Source organism: Cydia strobilella, chromosome Z, assembly GCF_947568885.1.
Source record: "Cydia strobilella chromosome Z, ilCydStro3.1, whole genome shotgun sequence".
Taxonomy (NCBI): domain Eukaryota; kingdom Metazoa; phylum Arthropoda; class Insecta; order Lepidoptera; family Tortricidae; genus Cydia; species Cydia strobilella.
In genome coordinates, this window is record NC_086068.1 from 60424407 (window position 1) to 60449765 (window position 25359).

The window sequence follows — 25359 nt, forward strand, 5'->3', positions numbered from 1 at the left end:
TCACTGCACCCGTGTAACGTACCCTGTAGCAGCGCTCGCCCGTGTACCCCGGCTGGCAGACGCACACGAACCCGCCGTACGTGTCGTAGCACAGCCCGTTGTGGCCGCACATGTCTGTGTCACTGCACCCGTGTAACGTACCCTGTGGCAGCGCTCGCCCGTGTACCCCGGCTGGCAGACGCACACGAACCCGCCGTACGTGTCGTAGCACAGCCCGTTGTGGCCGCATATGTCCCGCTCCTCGAGGCACTCATTGACGTTGGACTCGCAACGGGGCCCCGTGTAACCTGCAACAGATGATTTTTCAAATAGACCTAAAGTTTATATCACATAATTTGAGTGGTCTTCCGGCGCAAATTACGCGCGTATCTTTTGTTTTCTCCTAGTTTCCTGGCTGGTAGCGAAGTAATATGTATAATATATAGTAATATGTATTAGTACATTACGATACAAGTGCGAAAGTAGGAAATTCGCAATGAGTGGCGAATTACCTTTTCGCACGTGTATTGCACAACTTTTACAATACGTATAGCCCTTTAAAATCTCCACATACGCAATTACGCACATATACTCGTAGTGCTAGTTACCGCACAAGGGCGGTAAATTAGCACCATATGTACTGTAAAATATCGGATCCCTTTATTTTACCGATTTTTTTTTATCAAATTTCATTTCCCAACCAAACTTTACCAACTGCACGTTTGTCAACTCAATCTTTCCCATATAATTATTTCGCAACCATTTCATTTCCCAACCCCATAGTTGGGAAATGACCCAAAAGCGAGCGTCGGAACACCCCAGGGGTTTTAGTCCGTGCGAGTCGGACATACCCACTCGGCCTCTCCCGGGCCGGGTGGGATCCCTAACGGATTTCCCCTGTTAAAAAAAAAAAAAAAAAATGTGCTGTGGGAGGAGACCTCTCACTGCCGGCGCTAATACGCCGTATGATCAGCGGTGAGGAGGCATGGGCGGCAGTGGCTTCCTTTAGCGTCACTGTTCTAACGCAAAAGGAAGCCGCAGAGCGATCGCGCGAGGACGACGCGAACTCGCTCACTCAGCGCCGAAGGAGACCAGGTAGGCGGCGAAGAGCCTTCGCATCAAGGTTGATGCCGCCTTAACGGGACCCAGCGGGTGATGGGTCGGCAGTTCCATCACCCGCATGAACAGGTTGGAGCTGGAAGGCGATCGAGTGTTCCGAGGGGCCTTCAACCAAGTAAGCTGCTAGAGCAGCCCGCAAAGAATGGGCTCGCAAGAGCAACGCCGACGGGGTATCGGAGGTCTACAATCGAGTTCCCGAAACCCCGTCAACAAAGCGCGCGGCGGAACACCCCAAGGGGTTTAGTCCGTGGGAGTCGGACATACCCACTAGGCTTCTCCCGGGCCAGTAGGATCCATAAAGGATTCCCCCTGGGTCATCAAAAAAAAAAAGTTGGATTATGTAAAGTTGGGTAATGATTAGTAGGGTTTTAAATTTTTGGAAAGATAGTTTGGGATATGAAAATTTGGCAAAAAAAAAAATCGGTAATGCATCAGTAACCAGTAAAATATATATACGTACCGGTACCGGAGCAGTCGCACGTAAAGTTGTTGACCGCGTCGACGCACCGGCCTCCGTTGAGGCAGGCCACGCTGGCGCCCGAGGAGGCGCACTCGTCCACATCAGTTTCGCAGTTTCGGCCGGTGTATCCTGTGATGCATATCATAAATACCCCCTGTATTACCACAGAATAAGTAATAGTATTATCATACAGAACGGTCACGCACCGTCCCGCCCCGACTCGAATTAGCTCCATGCATGAATTTATTTTTATTTTTGGATTCATAATTTATATCTTTGGAACACCGGAAATGATAAAAATACTTTTGTAAACCTTAACATTATTTTTTTTTAAATATTTAAAATGTTGAAAATTTTTGAGCGGTTGAAACGCTCATAATTTTTGGCGCGAATTCGACAGAGCGTGATGACGTCACACGTTGGGCGGCCCAACTGACGTTTGCTACTAATGACACTAATCTGTCGAACGCGTGACGTCACGTGGCGTTTCGAGCGTTTCGCTCACTAGCTTTTCGCGGGCAAATTTTTGTACTTTTTATTTATAATTTTAAGTAATTAAATGGTAATTTAAAAACGGAAATGCATTTGTAACATGATATAACGGTAACAAACATCCGAATAAAACATATTTCGTTCAAATATAAACTTCATGCATGAGGCTAATTACCTCACCCCGCGACACCAGATTGACGGCCGTTCGCCGGCCGCTCAGTACTGTTTTTAAACAACTTACTCACACAATGACGCGTGTACAGACGTTCCGTTCACATATAGAAAAGTGATTTTTGATGTATAGCGTGTCCGCCTTGTGGTATTACTGCAATGTTCTACCACCAGAGTGCAGCACTAGCCCGTTTAGTAAACCAAGAGTAACTTATACATACTGTGCCTTTAACAGTTTTTTGACAAGTTTTCAGAGATAATAAAATATGACATTGATGCATCAAGGCGGTTTGTTTACAGAGGACCTACCAGGAAACAAGTTTTATCGCTCGTATATGCAAGAGTGACAGAGATGTTAAAAAACGAAATTTCGATTTTCTTGTTTCGCGATAGAACCTGGGATTGTGGTAATGGCGCCCCCTACGCAGAGTTTTGCGTAATATTACCTATTAGAAACTTTTTTTTATTTCTATACGAGTTAAAACTCGAATATAATTTGTACTTGTACAAGTACGCGGGAACTTACGAGGATAAATAATAATGAACAATCACAATACAATATTTATGAAGTTTTTAATGTGGTTGGCAACTGTCAAAGGTTTGCATAGACGGCGCCATCATAGCTTGCCCATTTTTTTACTTTTGTTTTATGATATTTAGCTTAAAGGGCTGGCATCCAAGCCATACAATGTGACGTTTTAATTCAAAAGGTACCACTTTGTCGCTTACTATAAGGACGAAAGTTGCTTGTATCTTTATACGAAAAACCTGTCAAAGCATCCTTATGGCAAGCGACAATGTGGTACCTTTTGCTTAAAAACGACACAAATTCATGATCTGTTTCAACTTGGGCAAAAATGCTTTCGTATTGGATGTTCGCATTTCTCAACAGATTCTCGTGAAATTTTGTGAGCAGTGACAGGGCAAGCTATGCTGGCGCCATCTGCAAAATCCTTCGACCGGCCAACCCTATTACCAGGGGGACAGGAGCAGACGTAGGTGTCGGCGGTGGGCGGCACGCTGCAGCTACCGTTGTTCCGGCACGGCCCGGCCACGCATAGCGGATCCTCGGACACCTCCAGCTCGCAATGCACTCCTGGTCACAAAATAAGGCATATTAGTACGTCTCAGAGCCTGAGGTGGCAATCTAACCTAACCCTTACAATTTACAATTGACACAGACACTAACTAGGCAAGGGCCGGAGACGCAAGGGTCCCCCGTGTCCTACAGTTGACACACCGGGCTACACTCACAGTGGTACCGCGGGTCGCAGACGCACTGGTAGTCACCGCGCGTCTTCGACACACCTGCCTGCGTGCTGGCAAGGGCCGGAGACGCAAGGGTCCCCCGTGTCCTACAGTCGACACACCGGGCTACACTCACCGTGGTACCGCGGGTCGCAGACGCACTGGTAGTCACCGCGCGTCTTCGACACACCTGCCTGCGTGCTGGCAAGGGCCGGAGACGCAAGGGTCCCCCGTGTCCTACAGTTGACACACCGGGCTACACTCACCGTGGTACCGCGGGTCGCAGACGCACTGGTAGTCACCGCGCGTCTTCGACACACCTGCCTGCGTGCTGGCAAGGGCCGGAGACGCAAGGGTCCCCCGTGTCCTACAGTTGACACACCGGGCTACACTCACCGTGGTACCGCGGGTCGCAGACGCACTGGTAGTCACCGCGCGTCTTCGACACACCTGCCTGCGTGCTGGCAAGGGCCGGAGACGCAAGGGTCCCCCGTGTCCTACAGTTGACACACCGGGCTACACTCACCGTGGTACCGCGGGTCGCAGACGCACTGGTAGTCACCGCGCGTCTTCGACACACCTGCCTGCGTGCTGGCAAGGGCCGGAGACGCAAGGGTCCCCCGTGTCCTACAGTCGACACACCGGGCTACACTCACCGTGGTACCGCGGGTCGCAGACGCACTGGTAGTCACCGCGCGTCTTCGACACACCTGCCTGCGTGCTGGCAAGGGCCGGAGACGCAAGGGTCCCCCGTGTCCTACAGTTGACACACCGGGCTACACTCACCGTGGTACCGCGGGTCGCAGACGCACTGGTAGTCACCGCGCGTCTTCGACACACCTGCCTGCGTGCTGGCAAGGGCCGGAGACGCAAGGGTCCCCCGTGTCCTACAGTCGACACACCGGGCTACACTCACCGTGGTACCGCGGGTCGCAGACGCACTGGTAGTCACCGCGCGTCTTCGACACACCTGCCTGCGTGCTGGCAAGGGCCGGAGACGCAAAGGTCCCCCGTGTCCTACAGTTGACACACCGGGCTACACTCACCGTGGTACCGCGGGTCGCAGACGCACTGGTAGTCACCGCGCGTCTTCGACACACCTGCCTGCGTGCTGGCAAGGGCCGGAGACGCAAGGGTCCCCCGTGTCCTACAGTTGACACACCGGGCTACACTCACCGTGGTACCGCGGGTCGCAGACGCACTGGTAGTCACCGCGCGTCTTCGACACACCTGCCTGCGTGCTGGCAAGGGCCGGAGACGCAAGGGTCCCCCGTGTCCTACAGTCGACACACCGGGCTACACTCACCGTGGTACCGCGGGTCGCAGACGCACTGGTAGTCACCGCGTGCGTCCTCGACACACCGCCCCGCATGCTGGCAGGGGCCGGAGGCGCAGGGGTCCCCCGTGTCCACCTCGCAGTTCTTGCCGGTGTACCGCGCTGAACAGATGCACTCATAGCTGTGGAGAGCAAGGGGAATTTGTAAGCTTTTATTTAAATTGTCAATTTATTTACGTTACAAAAATCGGAATTTTCTCATGTCACTCAATTTTCCCGTAGGTGTTCCGATAACAAGATATTTTTGTCTGTCTTAATAGTGTATTGACAGGTAGAATAATAACGCAAACAGCACTTAAGCGGCACTCGTAAAATAATGAGCAATACCAAGAATAACTCAACAGCGTATGAAAAACAAAAAAGCCGCTAAAGTGCATGACAGCTAGACTAGCGCACGAGGGGTTCCGTACCTAAAAATCACGTTTGTTGTATGGGAGCCTCACTTCAATATTTACTTTATTCTATTTTTAGTATTTGTTGTTATAGCGGCAACAGAAATACATTATCTGAGAAAATTTAAACTGTCTAGCTATCACGGTTTACGAGATACAGCCTAGTGACGGACGGGCGGACAGCGGAGTCTTAGTAATAGGGTCCCGTTTTTACCCTTTCGAGTACGGAACCCTAATAAAAACTAATAGCTCGTTGAAATACAAGGACAAATCGCTTGTAGGCAGTAATGTGTCGGTCGCGTCGAAGAATTAGAGCGTTAACATTGTCCAATTCCGATATCGGATGTCAGATACGATAAGACTACAAAGAAAGAAAAAATTTAAAAACGCTTTTTTATATTAATTGACCGAGGCTAGCGAAGGTCTCCGTTTCAGCTTCGGCAAAAATGTGACGTTTTCAACCAAAAGGTACCACATTGTCGCTTGCCGATAAGGTTGATTTCTAATTGAAGCTATATGGAAATAGCGCCTTACTGACAAGCGACAATTAGTACCCTTTTTATTGAAAATGACACAAATGCTGTCGTAAGTCCAGATGTTCTCCTCTGCAGGTCGCATTTCTCAGCAGATTCTCGTGAAATTTTGTGAGCAGGTTCGGTAGTTAGATATAATTTTTCTGTCGTTTCGATTTTTTGGAAAGTGATCAAAATGGTAGAAATTCGCATATTTGAAGGACTTATACGCCAGTAGGATCTATGGCATTTAAGACTATTGTGAATTCCCTGTGATATGTATTTAACATTTGTTAAGCGCAAATAAAAAATCTTTATCTTTGTTGGAATTCGCGAGACAACATTATGGGTGTTTGTTCCGTTCCCACTCCAGACAGACGGACAGTGGAGTCTTAGTAATAGGGTCCCGTTTTTACCCTTTGGGTACGGACCCTAAATACAACTTCAAAAGGGATAAAATAAAATATTATCGCTCTTATATGCGCTAGCAAATCTAGCAACTGACACGTTTGAAGTCGAGTTAGTAAATAGTTTACAGAAAAGGATATCTCAACATTTCGCAATGCTAAAACATAGCATATTTTAATAATAATGCAGTTTATTATACGTTCAAATGCCATTTTAATTCGCAAAGCATATTGCATTGCTCGCAACTTTTCAGACAATGATACAACTTCATAAAATATTAAATAAAGAATAATAAACAAACAATCAATCAAAAAAACTAAAAATACGTAGGTACAAATAAAATGATTATAAAATATAATAAAAGCTCGAACTCGAAGTTCTGAAGTGCTTAATTTATTCGGTCTGAACTGCTGAAAAATATGAAATAGCCTTATTTTACAAGCTTTTTATTAACTTGCAATGTCGTTGGCGTACGTGTCCCAGCGCCACGGTTTGCCGCGGCACTATGCTGAGTGGGGATCCTTTTTGGCGTCCAAATGTTTTTTGTCTGCATGCTTTTCTTTTTTATGTACTATGTTGTGGCGTCAAATAAATGTATTTTCTTTCTTTCTTTCTTCTTTCAATGTACCTATGTGAGTACGTATGTATGTAATATGTAGCTATGTTTGTACGGGACAAATATTGCAAGTTAAGCACTTCCCGTCTTCCAATGAAGCTGAAAATTTGCATACACATGTAAGTCGGGTGACAATGCAATATTATGGTACCATCGAGCTGATCTGATGATGGAGACAGGAGGTGGCCATAGGAACTCTGTGATAAAACAACGCAACCTAATTGTGTTTGGGGTTTTTAGAATTGTCTCGATGAGTAGGTATTAGTTGCCTGTGGAAAGAAAAGTACAGTCAGCGATAGAAGCTTGTACCAAAAATTAATTTTACAGTAACTATGGTGCTACTTTTTCGCACTAGTGCGTAAAGAGCACTTTTCGTGCATATGTCGAAAGTTTAATGGGCCAAATGTACTGTAAAACGTTGTACGATACACGTGCGAAAAGGTAATTCGCAACTCGTTTCGAATTTCCTCTTTTCCGCACTTGTATCGTAAATAACTATTTTGCTAAAAACTTATTTCGTGTAAGGTGAACCGAGGTAAATAAAAGCAATTTTGATATAACTGTGTCTACTTGAGGTATTATTTTTAAATGAATTACAAAGAGCTCCCGCCACCTAATTATAAATCGTAAGCTACTTTGAGAATAAAACGTACTTATCATAGAGGGCGTTCAGAAAAACCGGACAAGTGCGAGTCGGACGCGCCCACCGAGGGTTCCGCACTTTTTAGTATTTGTTGTTATAGCGGCAACAGAAATATATCATCTGTGAAACTTTCAACTGTCTAGCTATCACGGTGAGATACAGCCTGGTGTACAGACGGACAGTGGAGTCTTAGTAATAGGGTCCCGTTTTTACTATTTTGGATACGGAACCCTAAAAATCGTATTCGAGAATAACGAAACAGACGTTAACCCGGTTGACCTTATATCCTCTAACCCACGCATCAAAACTTGCCAAGACAAAAGCAATTATGTTTTTTGAAAACAAAAATTTAAATTAAAATAGAATGATAGAGACCTCTGGGCGGCTTAAGTTTAGATAAGATAATAATACGTGACAATCACAAAACATGTACGAACATGTACATACAACAAAAGCAGAACAGAACACCATAGAGTAACTTATACTAGAGCGGTACTGTCATAGTAAATTTTGTAACCCCAGTAAATTCACTGCCATCTGTCGACACACTTTAAAACTAAAAATGAAGATTTATAAAAATACGATAGAATGTATTTAAATATAGATAAATGATTTTTTTTATTTGCATTAATTATTTTTATGATTTTGACCCATGTTCTTTCACTGATATGCGTTAAAATTGTTAAATAACAAACGAAACCGTCAACACCATCTATACGACTGTAGGCCAAAACTAGTAGCGCCCTCTGAACGAGAATCAAATTTTCTTGATTTTCGAGGCACGTTTTTTCCTTAGACTGTATCCATCTATTACGGAGTTATATCTATCTTTGAGAACACTAAGCATGCATCAGTAATGCATCACGAAATGGACCCAGCTCAGCATAATGCTAGCTATAAAACCAGCGGTGGTCACCCGTAGGGCCCATTCGGTGATGCCACCACAGATAACACATAAAGGTACATTAAAATGTTAAAGCATTACAAAAATCAATATTTGTGAAGTTTTCAATCAAAAGGTACCACATTGTCGCTTACCATAAGCACGAGAATTGCTTGTATCTTTATACGAAAAACCTGTCAGTGTCCTTATGGCAAGCGACAATGTGGTACCTTTTGCTTGAAAACGACACATTTGGGCGTTTTCACTGAAAAGTGTACCATTTCCTTTTTTTTGAAAATGCATCAACTTTTGGGTTATTTTATCAGTTTCACGAGGACTATCGATTTCAAAAAAAAAATATGTCCCCAAAAAAATTACAGTTTTGAAACGCATTTTCACATACATTTTGTATAGACTGTTACAAAACTGACACCCAAAATTTGTATGAAAAACTGGGAACCCTTTTTTTCTTTGTCTCATTCAACAGTACTCGCGATTCTGAGTCTAAATAACCCATAAGTTGATGGTTTAAAAAAATAAAGTAAATGATACCATTATTTCTGAAAACCCCCAATTACGAAAGAAAATAAATAATAATAATGAATCACACAAAGGCACAAGGAGATAAATAAACACAAAACAATTATATAGAATAAGTTTAGTTTTCCATGAACGCGAACCATAGACACCCGTATTCCGAATGATAGAAAAGCGACATTTCCATCAAATGATTGTTGCAGATATGAGGTTGAGTAAGTATAGCGACGATATGGCCACGGCGCATATACCTAGCATTACATAGATCAGCTATACGCGTGCGCCCATGAGGGACAAAACATACGCAATGCGACAATATGATTTGTCGAGTTGATTTGTAGCCCACCATAAACCGTACTAAATTTACGGTGGGGAATAAAAAAAAAAGTGAGACTGTGACAAGGACAAACAATAACAGCGCATTCTCTCTCTACTGAAAGATACAGTACCGGCCAATAATACTCGTATATCACCTTTGAGTGTTTTTGTATGAGCTTGTATAGAGTAAACAATATAGGTTTGTTTGTAGATTGCATATTACTAGTCATTTTATACAAATATATGATGAATATTGCAATGAAATACTGTGAATTACAATAGGATATTACTAAACTACTAAAAACCTCTAGTAAAAAAATAAAGTTAACAATACATTTAAAAAAAAACCGTATGAAATGCCATTACATGAGACCAATTTTTCTCATCGCCCGTACAAAAGAATACTACTAGACTACCTAAAACAGTGAGGTGGAACTTTTTTTTTTATTTGTGAGTGACTTCCACCGTGGAAGTCACTCACAAATTTAAAAAAAAGGTATACCGTATAAAACATGGAGGTGATATATTATTAAGTGGCCTTCCTTAAGTGGCAGTGGGCGGGGCACATTGCTCGCAGAACTGATGGCCGGTGGGGCCGGAAGGTTCTGGAGTGGCGTCCGCGTACCGGAAGACGAACTGTAGGTAGGCCTCCAACGAGATGGAGCGACGACCTGGTGAAGGTCGCGGGAATTCGGTGGTTGCGAGCGGCACAGGATCGGTCAAAGTGGCGAGCCTTGGGGGAGGCCTATGTCCAGCAGTGGACGTCTATCGGCTGATATGATGATGGTGATGATGATATATTATTGGCCGGTACTGTATATAAGACTATCCCGTTCGGTCATTTCCCCCCGCCCCTCATGACCGGTCCAGTTATACTAGATTCATGACGCGAACATATCATCTGTCAACGTAAACTAGAACCTAACAAACACAAAAACTATTCACAAAATGCGCCCCGCGCCCCTCCAGACGCAAAGGAGCCCATCACGCTCGCCGCGTTGCCACGTTGAATCGCGATGGACAACCTTTGCAAAAGGAACGATCCGGAGCGAGGGTCATGACCACTCTCCCGCAACCGTCTGCCCACCTCCCCAATAAAAGTCTTGGCCTCAGCACACAAACAGCCAGTGGTTTCCCGGCAAGAGTACAATTTGGAGCTCTTCAAGGCAAGAGTTAATAGGTATCTCATAGGTAAGCGTGCTCCACCGTAGACCACATCATCACTTACCATCAGGTGGGATCGTGGTCAAACGCCTGACATCATAAAAAAAAAAGAGGGACAAAGAGGTAGTGCGTCAACACCGCATACTTTTCCCGCTTCCGAGCTCCGCTAGCTCAGCCGCTGCCCCCGCCGAACGCACGGTGCGGCTAATATGCGAAGTAGCAAAAGTGTTGACGCACGAAATGAAAAAATGAATGAATGAATGAATGTTGAAATAATAAGGGGGCGTTATTTTTAAACGCTTGCTTGCTGCAGCTGGCGTCAGTTCATACGAGTATATCTTACTTGTCAAGCCTGGATATGCAGGTCCCGTGCCGCATGCAGGGCTCGTTGTAGCACCGGTCCCGGGGGAGATGCTGTTGCACGTCTTCTTGCCGCACGGTGCCTGCGACAATATCAACAATATGTTAATAAATAAATGTTTCGTTTTCAAGCAAAAGGTACCACATTGTCGCTCGCTATAATAAATAAATAAATAAAAATGTTATTTATTCAGGTATCAACCCATTACATTAAGATAATAATTATTATTAATCTTATTTATACATTCTAATCTATATTAAATTTATACGGACGCTCTGATAGGTTTTTCGTATAAAGATATATTATGCGGTCTACCTACTGAGCTCATTTACTTACCTGTACTGACAATGGCATTCTGTTAAACAAAAGCCATTATTTCTTTTGTGCCTGAGCGCGTGGCCTTTGTGCCTGATCGCGTGGCTATTGTGTGTGAGCCTCAGGCACAAAGGCCACGCGCTCAGGCACAAAAGAAATAATGGCTTTTGTTTAACAGAATGCCATTGTTAGTACGTAAGTGAACGAGCTCAGTAGAGATAGCGTTAACTATACAAGCAATTCTCGTGCTCGTGCTCGTGCGTGCTTATGGTGAGCGACAATGTGGTACCTTTTGAAAATAATAATAAATAAATATTACATGACATTCTTACACAGATTGACCAAGTCCCACAGAAAGCTCAAGAAGGCTTGTGTTGTAGGTACTCAGACAACTATATATATAATATATACATACATAGAAAACACTCAAGACTCAGGAACAAATGCGACGTTTTCAAGTAAAAGGTACCACATTGTCGCTTATCATAAGAACCAAATTTGCTAGTAAATTTATACGAATAACCTGTCAGAGCGTCCTTATGGCAAACGACAAAGTGGTACCTTTTGCTTGAAAACGACACAAATATTTGTGTTCATCACACAAATAAATGCCCTTACCGGGATCCGAACCCAGGACCATAGGCTCCACAGGCAAGGTCACTACCCAGACCAGTCGTCAAATTATTTAATCGTAATTAGACATTAATATTTAAGACCAAAAGGGGACGACCGCCACGAAACCGCCTTTCCATACAAACCTAGTCCCCATTTTCCTCTCTGGAACATTATTGAAAATGTTTTAACACAATTTTACGTATTTCAATCATAGCTATGCCCGACCGTTTGATTATTTTCGACATTTTCATTATTATAAGAGAATTTAAAATTTTGTATGAAACCTGTTTTACGCTCCTAACTTTTATAATGATTAAAAAATCTAACGGTCGGGCATAGCTATGACTAAAATACATACAATTCTGTTAAAATATTTTCCATAAAGTCAAAACGGAACCCTTATGGATTTGTCCATTGTTGTTGTTGATGTTTGTCTGTCTGTCTGTCCGTCCGTATGTCACAGCCACTTTTTTTTAAACAAGAACCAGATAGCGCAGCGGCCAAGGTGCTCAGAATGCCTTTATTGTCGAGGCGTTTGAGACAGTTTGAGCTTCGATATATCTGATGGCGTCGGTAACTTCCAATATGTGACATTTTCAACCAAAAGGTACCACATTGTCGCTTGTCAATAAGGTTGATTTCAAATTGAAGCTGTATGGAAATAGCGCCTTATTGACAACCGACAATAAGTACCCTTTTGATTGAAAATGGCACATATTTACTGTAAATACTATAGTTAATAGAAACGCGGCCAGCATACGAAAATGGATTTCTACTTAGTAAGTATATGTGGTATTTTCTATAAAAAGGGACCTTATTGTCGATGGCGCTTACGCTATTATTAACGATGCTCCGATATAAATACAATGCCGCGCGACGCTGTGCGGCGTAAGCGCCATCGACAATAAGGTCCCTTTTCATAGAAAATGCCCCATATTAATATTTAACTAAAATGCAGCGGCCATTCAAAGCACCCTGTTCCACATTTCAGGTACACGGAGCTTTTAGTACAGTTTCAATTGTTGCTTTGCTCAGTCACTAAAATATGCTTTTGAGAAATTGAATAATGAATTTTGTTCGGCAAGTGACGCTCGGGTAGTTTTATAAGCGCATTAGTGCACTCAATAGCTGCGCGGAAGTAGCGTTCCTAAATAATTTGTATGAAATAAGCCCTCGTGTATCGCTGCGATGCCCGTTAGCACCCTAAACTGTCATCATTTTTCATAACCAACCACCTCGGCACCGTCGGGAGACAACACCAATCCAACATGTCGGATATCATGTTAGATGTCTATACTCACAGTTGTTCGTGAGTGGGCACTCCCCAAACTCCACGTTCCTCAGCTGGGCGCTGGCGTGGAACTCGAGCTGCGGGCCCTCGTGTATGCAGCCGACGAACACGTTGCCGACCAGCACCTCGGCACCGTCGGGAGACAACACCGGTCCAACATGTCGGATATCATGTTAGGTGTCTATACTCACAGTTGTTCGTGAGTGGGCACTCCCCAAACTCCACGTTCCTCAGCTGGGCGCTGGCGTGGAACTCGAGCTGCGGGCCCTCGTGTATGCAGCCAACGAACACGTTGCCGACCAGCACCTCGGCGCCGTCCGCCTGCAGGTTGCCGGGGGACAGCAGCGACGGGTTTAGCGTGCGGTTGGATATGACCTGTAAGGAACATACTTATTGAAAGGCATTGTAGTTTTTCTGTCCAGCTTTGGACAGAGTAGCATGGCGGTCTTTGGTGTCGGAGGCCAAGATCCACTTCGGGTCGTCGCGCCACAGCAGTAAGTAAGTATTGTAGTTTATATATTGAACTTGTTTTGAATGATTCACGGTTAGTTTCACGATTAGTTTGATAATTATCAATCGCTGGTTTCACAAGTATTATGTTGACCGGGATATGGACCGCGATTACCTTTTGTATTGTTTTCGAGCTCCCGATATTTCGACGCGGTTATGCATCTTGTTCACGGGTAACGTATGTATAGGGACAGATGGGCAAAAATAACCACCCTATGGCGGGGCCCTTCGGGGACAAGAAACAAAGGGAAACCTAAAGAAAAATGGCTCGACGAAATCTTGGCTACAGCCGGTCAAGACTGGTCACAGAAGGCCAAGGACAGGAAAAACTGGCTGAATCTGGAGGAGGCCTTCACCCGTAGAGGGGTCTCTACACAATAGAAATATAACTTTTTTTTATTTTTATAAACATGAATTAATAAAGGCTTTTTATTTTATTTTATTTGTTTATTTATGTTGACCGGGATATGGACCGCGATTACCTTTTGTATTGTTTTCGAGCTCCCGATATTTCGACGCGGTTATGCATCTTGTTCACGGGTAACTGAAGATAGGCAAATTTCATTTCTATCAAAATTCACCGCCTCCGATCCGAACACCAGTCCGATCCGATAGCTCTCAATCAACTGAACTGAGCTTTCCATCCCTCTTTTTGTTTCACACGCCTTAGGGAATTATTAATAGAATCACGGAACTGTAAAATAATATTTTCGTATAAATTTAATACCTTAGGGTTGTATCCCACCATCCTATCTGTTCCATTTTTTTTGTCCAATGCGCATCTCACTCTCACATTAAGCAAAATGTGAGACGCAAATACACATTGGACCAAGAAATTGGTGAAATACCAACCTTAGGGAGGCGCTTAGCGACTACCTTAAAGGTCGCAAGTTCGTATCTTGCCGTAGGCGGGGAATTTTTCCATTGTGTCTGTTGTATAAAAAAACCGGCCAAGTGAGAGTAGAACTCACGCACGAAGGGTTCCGTGCCATTCCAACAAATCACGTTTGTTGTATGGGAGCCCCACTTACATGTTTATTTTATTCTGTTTTTAGTATTTGTTGCTACAGCGGCAACATAAATACATCATCTGTGAAAATTTCAACTCTCTAGCTATCACGGTTCATGAGATACACCCTGGTGACAGACGGACAGACAGACAGACAGCGGAGTCTTAGTAATAGGGTCCCGTTTTTACCCTTTGGGTACGGAACCCCTAATAATTGTATTTTTTCGCGATTTCGGGGTTGGCTCCGCAGTAAAAGTTGTTCAATTAGACATAGGTACAGTCGCCATCAGATCAGCTCCGGCCAAGGTGCTCACAAATATCTGAACACGCCTCTATTGTCAAGGCGCTAGAGTGCATGTTCAGATATTTTTGAGCACCACTGCCGCTCCGATATATCTGATGGCGACTGTACATATTCAACTTTCAGAGTACGTATGGTTAGACATAAAGAAAAACAGCCTACATAATAAATCTGAAGGAACTACAAAAGCGTCAGCTATATGTGACATTTTCAACCAAAAGATACCACATTGTCGCTTGTCAATAAGGTTGATTTCAAATTAAAGCTGTATGAAAATAGCGCCTTATTGACAACCGCCAATAAGTACCCTTTTGATTGGAAACGGCACAATAATTAAGTAGAACTCATCTCCAACGAAGGTAATGAATGCCTTTTGCTTCACAAAGTCGGCTTGCAATTTCATTCTCTTTGACTATTTCAGTAAAGGCTCATATTAATCCTTTTGCCGATATTTCTGAAATGCACGTGCAAACTAATATTCTAGTTGCATATTTCTTGTTAATAATATATTCTTGTTATTACTAAAAAGTTTATTTCTGCTTTGTGCACTGGCTTTTACATTTGGTTTATAAAATGGTAAAAATATTGCGTAAGGCGTACCTATGCTGCGTAATTTATTATTATTCTCTTTATTTATCTTTTATCTTAGGCTAGGTTTTTATAATATGATTATAAAAGTAAAATACAAAAACACTTACAAAACATTACAAAAATATATAAACACATTATAAAAAACCTAACCTAGGGTGCCGCCAGCAGCGGGGCAGGGCCCAAGCTGCCGGTGGTCAGGGCCGCAGAGAGGAACCGGCGGACTATCCGCGCCGTGTCCAAGATCACCGCCTTCTGCATCTGACCCTTGATCCAACCACCTAGCGAGAGTCTCTCAAGGTGTTGGTCGAGAATCTTCGCTATGAGACCGTTCGCTGAAACGACTATCGGGACAATGATAGTAGACTCAACATCCCACATGGCGGTTATCTCGTGAGCCAAGTCTTGGTACTTACTGGACTTGTCCTTCTCGGCTTTCACGAGATTCTCATCATGCGGGATGGTGATGTCGACGAGCACGGCCCGGCGTTGCGATCGATCTATTATCACAATGTCAGGCTTATTATTATTATATATTATATTGTTAATAATATAACAGTTACCGAATTACCAATTGTTGTTTATAATTTGTGGTAAGTCTTTAAACATATCCGTCGCGTGCACAAAAATTAAAGACGTAGGAGATTAATTTTGTGGATTTAAATGAGTGTGACACCTGTGAAAGAATGTAGACGCAAAACGATTTGGTCGCAATCTCACAATCTACATCCCTTCATATTACAACAAAGTATGTAATACATTCCGTTGCAAGAATACTCAAACAGAGAAGTAAAATTCAAAGTGCAAATCTGGCTCAAAGCTTGTTGAGGATATTGAGAATTTTCTGAGTTAGTAAATAAATATACATAACACCCTCAACACCCACACATACATACCTACAGCTACACCCCCCACCTACACACAGCCACTTCGCTTTCTTTGTTATAATTAGTGTTTATATTTAATAAATGTTCATTTTAATGTTTCATCTTTCTATTCTTATTTTTAATTACTATATTTTGTTTTAATATTTATTCCGTTCCACTGTTTAACCTTTTAGTCTATTACGTAAGTGTACATTTTTAGGGCTCCGTACCCAAAGGGTAAAAACGGGACCCTATTACTAAGACTACTGTCCGTCTGTCTGTCACCAGACTGTATCTCATGAACCGTGATAGCTAGACAGTTGAAATTTTCAAAAAAATACTAAAAAGTACGGAACCCTCGGTGAGCGAGTCCGGTGCATGAGATACAGCCTGGTGACAGACAGACAGACGGATAGACGGACAGCGGAGTCTTAGTAATAGGGTCCCGTTTTTACCCTTTGGGTACGGAACCCTAAAAAGTAGGGGTCCCATTCGATTCCTTACATTTTATCCAAAAAAAGATTGTACGCAACTATATACATAAACGCAATATTTCACCGGCAAGAACGCAATTTTCTTGTTTTGTCCATACTTCAAGATGGGTTCTCACGTTCTCAGTGATCTTGACGTCACGTTCACTTATCGTTTTGTTAGTAGCGTTTCGCGAGTGAAGTACGACGGACTTTGACTATCATTTCAGACTTTTGTATTGCTATAATGCTATGGGTCCCATATATACATTTGATCCTCAAAACAAACCTGATCGATTGATACCAGTAATGAATATTTGTCATCTAGCCTATTTTGTAGGTACTAATTATTTTTCCCCTCACTAGCTCGGAAAGCCGTCTTTTATCCTTTAAAACAAGCGGGGAAAAACGCATTTAATCCACTAGTGGGGAAAGTAATTTGACCTTGGATGGAGCGTGTTTAAGTAGCTTTTGACAGATAACAAAACGTAAAACGCTCATAATAATGGTTCGTTCGATATTAATTATCATTAAATAAATGGTTTAAGAATTTAATTAAAATACCAAACTTAGCTTTATTTAATGATTTTAAGTCGTAAACCTTAAAAGCCTTAAGAAACATTTGTTTTTTTTTAAATAATGTTGAATGTAATTCTGAACGCACAAGTTGAGTCGATGCAATTACAAAACGCATTGTCAGAAATGTCAACATTGTCAACAAAAATTTTCTCACCGACTCCGACACGTAAAAATACACAACTTTCAGAGTTTTCTGCTCTAATATCGTATTATCGTAATAAAATTAATGATTCCAGTGATGAAGATGATCTAACGCCTGTGGATGTTGCACTTTTCTCGCTATTGTGAGGGGAAAAGTTTTGTGTTACACACGGGTGCAAATGTATTTTACTTCTCGTGTATTGGAACACTCGCTACGCTCAGGATTCTATTTTAGAACCACTCGGTTCAACTATAGAATCCTTTCGCTTGCTCGTGTTTCAATTCCACACTCGCGGGTAAAATACAACTTTGCACCCTTGTATAACAAATAGCTATTTTCGATGCTACACGAACCTTGGACTCCCTGTCAACCTCGAGATGCAGTGACGGCGGGTTGGCCTGGTAGTTGAGAGCCACCCAGTGCCACTTGTTGTCCAGGGTGCTCCTGTTCATGGCCTGCTCGCGCTGCTGTTGACCGGGCCGGACCCAGGACACCACCACCTGCTTCAGGAGGGCGGTCACGTGGAGAGTGTAGCCGGCGAAACGTTGCGAGAACAGCTCGCCTCCTGTGAAAATAGAGGGAAATATTAAAAAATTTAAACGAAAATGTTTAAAACATCTTGAGTGTTCCTAAATAACTTTATGTCATACGTGGATATTTTCGGAGTAAACTAGTAATACAGATTTTTTATTATTTGACGAAACACAAGTTCTCCTAATACAAGCGAAACATGGAATATTTCGGCGCAAAAAAGGCAAATTTAAAAACGCAATAAGAAAAGCGTTTTTTTCCTATTCGGAAATCTTCCATTGTGCGTGACGCACTTGGCCTGGTCTTATATTCATGTAGAACCTTCTCCTTTTACGAAGTTGGTTAAAAATATATTCCTATTCTAAGTCACCCAGACTACATTGACACTTTTAGTGCCAGTTGAACCATCCGCACATGACAGACTGATCAACGTCACCCGGCGCGCCGCGGCGGTTTACTATGAAACTTTCCATACAATAAAATTTAGTGGACTCTTTAACGATGACAAACAGTTCGATGCAACCGACCCTTAGTGTAAGGCCTGAGTGGACGCTCGAGTTGGGCGTGCAGCGGGGCGGGGCGTGCAGCGTGCATGTTAAACAAATGCAAACGTATAGGAGCGGCCTTAGTGCACGCTTCTCACATCACTTGTCAGCCCGACGCCACGCTGCCCGCCCCGCCGAACGCTCCGCCTCAAGCGTCCACTCAGGCCTTACACTTAGGCCGCTTCCCCACTTGGCGGCGCTGTATCGGTGTAGTACGCAGTATTTCTTCTTGATTGGCGCGCCCGCGACTCCGCGCCAATCAAGAAGAAATACTGCGTACTGGACCGATAACGCGTCACCAAGTGGGGAAGCGGCCTTAATCGACTACCCTTGACGATAACATAAATACCGATATGGAACACACACCGTAAATATCATATAGCATTTCCCGTTGATTCCGCGTAAACCTACCAAACTGCGCCAGTAATCTGAACAGTGGGAAATTCAAATGAACGCGAATTATTCGCAATTGCTAGTTGAAATAGGCGATCAATGCTACTTAATAAGCCCGCGTCGGTAATACCAAGTACGGAATTGCAGTTAGTTTGCGAAGCCATCCTTGGAAACTAGGATAATCGTATTACCAACGTTCGGAAAGCCGTGATGCCTTATAAACCTTCGACAAATAAAGGTAACGTAAATAAAAAAAATTTTGGTCCCTGATGGACATCAACGTTCTAGGGTTCTAGGACTTCTAGGGTAGGGTTATCATTTGTTGTGGTCATATGGAATGACCATGACCATATATTAACCCTTTAAGGGGCCCACTGACTATCGGCCTGTCAGTTGTTCGAAACTTTCAAATTTTTGTTCTAACCATATATACAAGTAGTTATAAACGCGCCACCGAGCGACCGGGGGTAAGAGAAAGAATATTCATATAAAATGTATACTACGCAATTTATCCGGTTTGCATGTCCAATGTATTTTCACTTTCACTCTTATAAATTTCGGTATTTCGCCATAGCCTCCTTGCTATGATGCCCACATGATGCCACAACCCGACCATGAAAAAATGCCCGGTCGGTGATAAAGAAAAAGCGTGACACTATTTTCTCTTTCCTCTTATAGGAATCGCAGTAAGACTATCTTCCTCTATCAAAGAGTTACAGGCCGTTAGTTCTAACTGACAGGCCGATATCGTCCGGCGGACTGATAGTCAGTGGGCCTCTTCAGACTTCACGCCTTTCGTGTGCATTATCATGAACCTTGTCGCAATGCAAGAAGATTGATATTGGGCTGTCGCGCGCGTCAGTTGGCATTTTTAGCGGTCTTCTGAAACGCCCGAAAAGTAGGCAGTTCTACTCTCCATTGACATGTAATAAGCTTCATTTATTTGTGACATTTGTAACTATTCAATATGAGCATGAGCGGCGACAAGGTGAGAGACTGATCAGCGAGTGCACATCGGAAGGTGCGGTGCACAGGTTTAATATATACCTATACGCTAGGTGACGCAAATACCACGATTTGTATTGAAACCAAGCGTGCCGACTTATTCATACAAAAGTTACGCATAATATAATTTTAAAATACTTATCCAGATAGGAAATATGTTCTTGCTTTTGGGTGCTCGCTATTATTGGGCTGTTGCAGTTAATTCTCATGCAACGAAGTATTTTTTAAGTTTTCACGGACGTCCGGCTGCAACAACCGGCGGCGTGGACTGTAACGAGCGATAGTCAACCTCGACGCTTGGTCGGGGTTCGGACACGCGAAGTAGATGCATTTGCGTCTTCTATGGTATATTTATTTCTGTGGTGCGGTGTAAAGTTTTGGTGCTTCGAGTTACTGCGTGGGAGGATTGACGTGAGAGAAGCCTTACGCTTGTGCTGCAGATACTTGAGGCAGGATTTAAAATGGTTGTAGGTAAATACTTTACGTTTTATCAGACTCCGATAACTGTTTATGTTAGGTAGGTTATAACACTTATAACAGTTATAACGTGGAGTTCGAAAGAAACGATAAATAATGTAAACAAATATGACAGATTCAACCTAATGCCGCGAGTTATACTACCATAGGCATAGTATATACAAGTAGCTAACATGAAAACGAGCGGCCGGGTAAGAGAAAGACATATTCATGTATGGCAGCATAATCCTTTTTGTCTTTCACTCATAAATTTCGATATTTCGCCATCGCCTCCTTGCTATGACGCCATAACCCGACCATGAAATAATGCCCGGTCGGTGATAAAGACAAAGCATGGTACTATTTTCTCTTTCCTCTTATAGGAATCGCAATAAGACTATCTTTCTCTATCAAAGAGTGTCATGCCCTTAAAACAAATATGATAGATTTTGTTGGCATTTGACGTATAACTCATTGTCACGGGATAGTCACGGGGACTTTGATACGCATAAATTTCAATGAAATCGGTTAAGTATAAGCATAGAGTAACTTATACTAGAGCGGTACTGTCATAGTAAATTTTGTAACCCCAGTAAATTCACTCCCATCTGTCGACACACTTTAAAACTAAAAATGAAGATTTATATAAATACGATAAAATATATATAAATATGGATAAATGATTTTTTTTATTTGCATTAATTATTTTTATGATTTTGACCCATGTTCTTTCACTGATATGCGTTAAAATTGTTAAATAACAAACGAAACCGTCAACGCCATCTATACCACAGTAGGCCAAAGCTAGTAGCGCCCTCTGAACGAGAATCAAATTTTCTTGATTTTCGAGGCACGTTTTTTCCTTAGACTGTATCCATCTATTACGGAGTTATATCTATCTTTGGTATAAGTGGTTGAAAAATCGATTGCAAGATTTGAAGCACTGTGGTATAGTGCTTCAAATCTATACTATACTAAATACAAAGGTAAGTATATACGGGGTCAAGCTAAATAAAACCGTTTAATAATAATAAAACCGTTTAATAATAATAAAACCGTTTAATAATAATAAAACCGTTTAATAATAATAAAACCGTTTAATAATAATTCTTAACTCTGGCAACATCGACAATCAGTCGTCAACAAGATGTTTGTGGCGGCAAAAGAATGTCTCACTTTTTAAGGTAATAAAGGTTTTTAGGGTTCCGTACCCAAAGGTTAAAAACGGGACCCTATTACTAAGACTCCGCTATCCGTCTGTCCGTCCGTCTGTCCGTCTGTCTGTCTGTCACCAGGCTGTATCTCATGAACCGTGATAGCTAGACTCCCATACAACAAACGTGATTTTTTTGCTGTTTTTGTTTCGTAATGGTACGGAACCCTTCGTGCGCAAGTCGCGACTCGCACTTGGCCGGTTTTTTTAATAAATCTGCTCTGCCCTTCGCGGCGTGGGACTGCGTTTAGCTGCATACGCTTAGCCTGTGCATGCATGTATAAATCTCAATTTCACGGACACCATTTCCCGTTGCTATTCAAACATCAAAGGCGTTTAATCCTCGAGGAGTGCATATTATGTGTCGGGACACTCGGGACTTGTTTTTTTTTTTTTTTTTTTTTTTTTTATAAAGAGAACATTCATTAATTTCGTAACAAAAATTTCGCCAAACTGTGTAACAGTTTGTTGGCGGTGCGCTCTTATTATTATTTTATCTTACCTAATACGTACTTATTGATTAGTGTGATTAAAATTACAACATTAAAAGTTAGTTTTATGCATAACAGATGCAATGCGCATGCATCCCTGGAGTGCATACTAGTATGTACCTAAAACAAGCTCCCACAGAAGTGGCCAGAAATTCAAACAGTAACTGGTAAAGTTAACACTTCACCTAGCTTTAACTACACTAAACACAAGTAACAATATTGTGATATATATATATATACTAACAATGGCTTTCAGAATAGTTATTTAACAACACACAACAATTTATAACAATGACGCACAAAATATAAACTACAAGTGCAGTTATTTCTAGGTTTTCGTGTGTACCGTTGCAAAGGTTCTTGATAATGGTTGTGCCGTTATCGATAATGTTCCCCGTTTACTATGGGGAATGTTCTCGCGATGCCACGCACTCCACGCAGCGATATTACATCAGGCCGGCCCACAAAGTACGTTGACAACATTCCTACGTTAATGTCAGTGTATTAAGAGGCGTTTAAATATTTTTGAAACGTTGGCCAGTAAACATGTTTGTGAACTAGATCGTACTAGCCACAGTTCGAACTATAACCACAGAATAATAGTACTAAGTACAGAAGTTATGCGTCTATTACGACAGATATGACCGCTAGGTGGCGCAAGCGCGAGCAGGCGTCCGTTCCGTAGCGGTGCGCGGGAACTACTATGGCTAGACATAGACACCAAAATTGGTGTGGACCGCATGTACTTGTAGCGACGCGACGTAATCGCGGAGTGAGCCACGCCTGCTATAACCTTTTCCGAGAGGCTCGGCAAAAGTACAAGTACTTCTGAATGACGACCTAAGCTAAGCATACCTAGCATTAATAGGGAATATTACGCGAAACTCTGCATAGAGGGCGCCACTACCACAATCTGAGGGTCTATCGCGAAACAAGAAGGCAAATGGCGAAATTTCGGATTCCCGTTTCCCGGTAGGTCCTCTGTAAACAAACCGCCTTGATGCATAAATGTCATATTTTATTATCCCCGAAAACTTGTCAAAATATGTTAAAGGTACAGTACCTATGTAATGTGTGAAGTTACTCTATGGTTTACTAACAAAGGCTAGTGCTGCACTGCACTCTGGTGGCAAAACATTGCAGTAATATCCCCTATTAGCGTTGAAAATCTTAACTAAAGCCGTAGAAATAATTTCCAGACTTTACGATACAACTAGAAGTTGAAGGGTTACACTGACAGTTGTTAGAACTATTAATTTGCTATTAACACACTGCTTTCCGTAGACTCCGCATCAAGCAGCGTATGTACTTGTGATCCTACTAAAGCGCTTAGTCCCCGGCAAGCTTAGTTACGCTCTCATTTTAAAACGAGTAGCTAGTTTGCTCTGAAACTTTGTACTTACAATAGGATAAGGTATATCTATGTCTGTATTTAGTTTATGTAGCTTCAGATATCATAGTTAAAAAATACAGCTAATTTAAGTTTTTCATGTAAAACTTATTTCGTTTGTTTTATAAACTGGAGCTATATAAACTAATTACAGACCTAGATACATCTCATGTCATTGTATGTCCAAGGTTTCATTACAATCCAACACGTAGTTTTAAAATGAGAACGAAACTCCGTTTGTATGTGCAGGTGATTCGGCCGAGCTTTCCGGGGACTTGAATTAGTTACTCGTAGATAGCGCTGAGCTCGTTAGATGAAAATGTTTGAAAGCGGCATCATGCCTGCGCCGCGCCCCCACAGAATAAGTAATAGTATTATCATACAAAACGGCCACGCACCGCCCCGCCCCGACTCGAATTACCTCGCCCCGCGACAGTAGATTGACGACCGTTTGCCGACCGCTCAGTACTATTTTTAAGCAACGTAAACTATGACGCATGACGCGTGTACAGTACAGACGTACCGTTCACACATAGAAACGCAAGTGATTTTTGATGTATAGCGTGTCCGCCCTGTGCTTACGCCGTCTCTGTATAATTTGCGTACAAAGCACGTTCTGCTTGTCCTTTAGAATTGGTCACCGCCGTAGCCGGGTGGTCTAGTGGCCATGCAGGACCTTAGCCGCGTATGCTGAAGACGATGGTTCGACTCCGTATAGACACTTTTTGTTTAGTGTATGACATCTATTTCAGTTTACAATAGGGATAAAAATTCCGGAAAAAATCAAATGCTTTTTTCGGGAATTTTACAAAATTTCGTTCTTTTCGGTTTTATTTTTCAGTTCTATTCAGAAAAAATAATTAGTCAATGCCATAAACAAACACATTAGACATGAAACCTTAACCTACCTGTTTGAATTCCTAATTAAGTATATTGAAAAATACAGAAGTTTAAAAAAAACTTGTTTTTTTTTCAGCTTTATTCTTTTTTTCGGAAGTATTGTAACTGAAATTTGCATTGTTTTTTTCGAAAGAAACTTTAAAAAAACAAGCCGTTTTGAAATTTTCCCGGTTTTTTCAACGGTAGTTTACCTATACAATGTATAGTGATCTGCGAGTACAAAAGATACTTGTAATAGCTGTGAAGCTGTGATCTAATTGCACAAAAGGCCACGTGTGAACGATACGAGTTAGTGGGCGTATGCTTCGAGCCTGTCATTTCAGCAATGAATATAATATATAGATAATAGTTAGTGCTGCCTCACACAGCTAATGACATTCATTGTACATGACTTCAATAAACTAATATGACATTGTCAAGTACTGCCATAGACAGTAGACAAGATGGCGCTGGTCGCTGCTGCAAAGGCTGCGTTCAGCTTACCGTTGGGCCGTGTTGTACGGCTGCGAACGTGACCCAAAATGGTCCCGCCGGAAGATCAGCGCTGACTTTCGGGTCAGCATTATGCTGAGGCGAGACCATTTTCGTGATAAACTTTAACTCCTACCTATTTTATAAACGCTTATAGTTTTAGTTATACTTCTGTATGTAGTTTTAGTTTTAAATTTATCACGAATAAAACATTTGATTCTGATTCTGATTCTAAACTGTGGAATAAACAGCGGTATTTCCGGATGGTCACGTTCTTAAGATAAGATGTAATGTTTTGAAAAGATGTGGATGTGTTACCGGTCCCATATTGGGATCATCATCATCATCATCATATCAGCCCTCTATCGCCCACTGCTGAGCATAGGCCTCTCTTCCAGTACGCCACTTGTCCCGGTCCTGAGCTAATCTCATCCAGAAGTGACCCGCAACCTTCCGGATGTCGTCCACCCAACGAGCCGATGGACGCCAGGGGCTTCTTTCATTCGAAAGCGGCCACCATTCCGTTAACATTTTAGTCCACCTGCCATCACTCTGCCTAGCAACATGTCCCGCCCAGGTCCATTTTAGTTTGGTAATGGCGAAACCAACGTCTTGCACCTTGGTGCGTCGACGGATCTC

The 25359-nt window shown here is 42.5% G+C and overlaps 2 protein-coding genes across 2 annotated transcripts in view; both read right to left on the minus strand.

Annotated features, from left to right (window-relative positions):
- Positions 1-13016, minus strand: LOC134753799 (fibropellin-1-like). Its single transcript, XM_063689741.1, has 6 exons — positions 12871-13016; positions 10622-10721; positions 4776-4927; positions 3198-3317; positions 1559-1687; positions 1-287 (listed from the first exon to the last, which is right to left on the minus strand). The coding sequence occupies exons 2-6, from the start codon at positions 10654-10656 to the stop codon at positions 1-3; spliced, it is 723 nt and encodes a 240-aa protein (XP_063545811.1). The 5' UTR covers positions 10657-10721; positions 12871-13016.
- Positions 13014-25359, minus strand: part of LOC134754740 (protein crumbs-like) — a 22931-nt gene continuing 10585 nt past the window's right edge. Inside the window, exons 2-3 of the mRNA XM_063691085.1 lie at positions 17679-17890; positions 13014-13235 (exon numbers count right to left, since the gene is read on the minus strand). Coding sequence (XP_063547155.1) covers positions 13029-13235; positions 17679-17777 — 306 coding nt within the window. The 5' untranslated portion in view covers positions 17778-17890 and the 3' untranslated portion in view covers positions 13014-13028. The remainder of the gene's footprint in view (positions 13236-17678; positions 17891-25359) is intronic.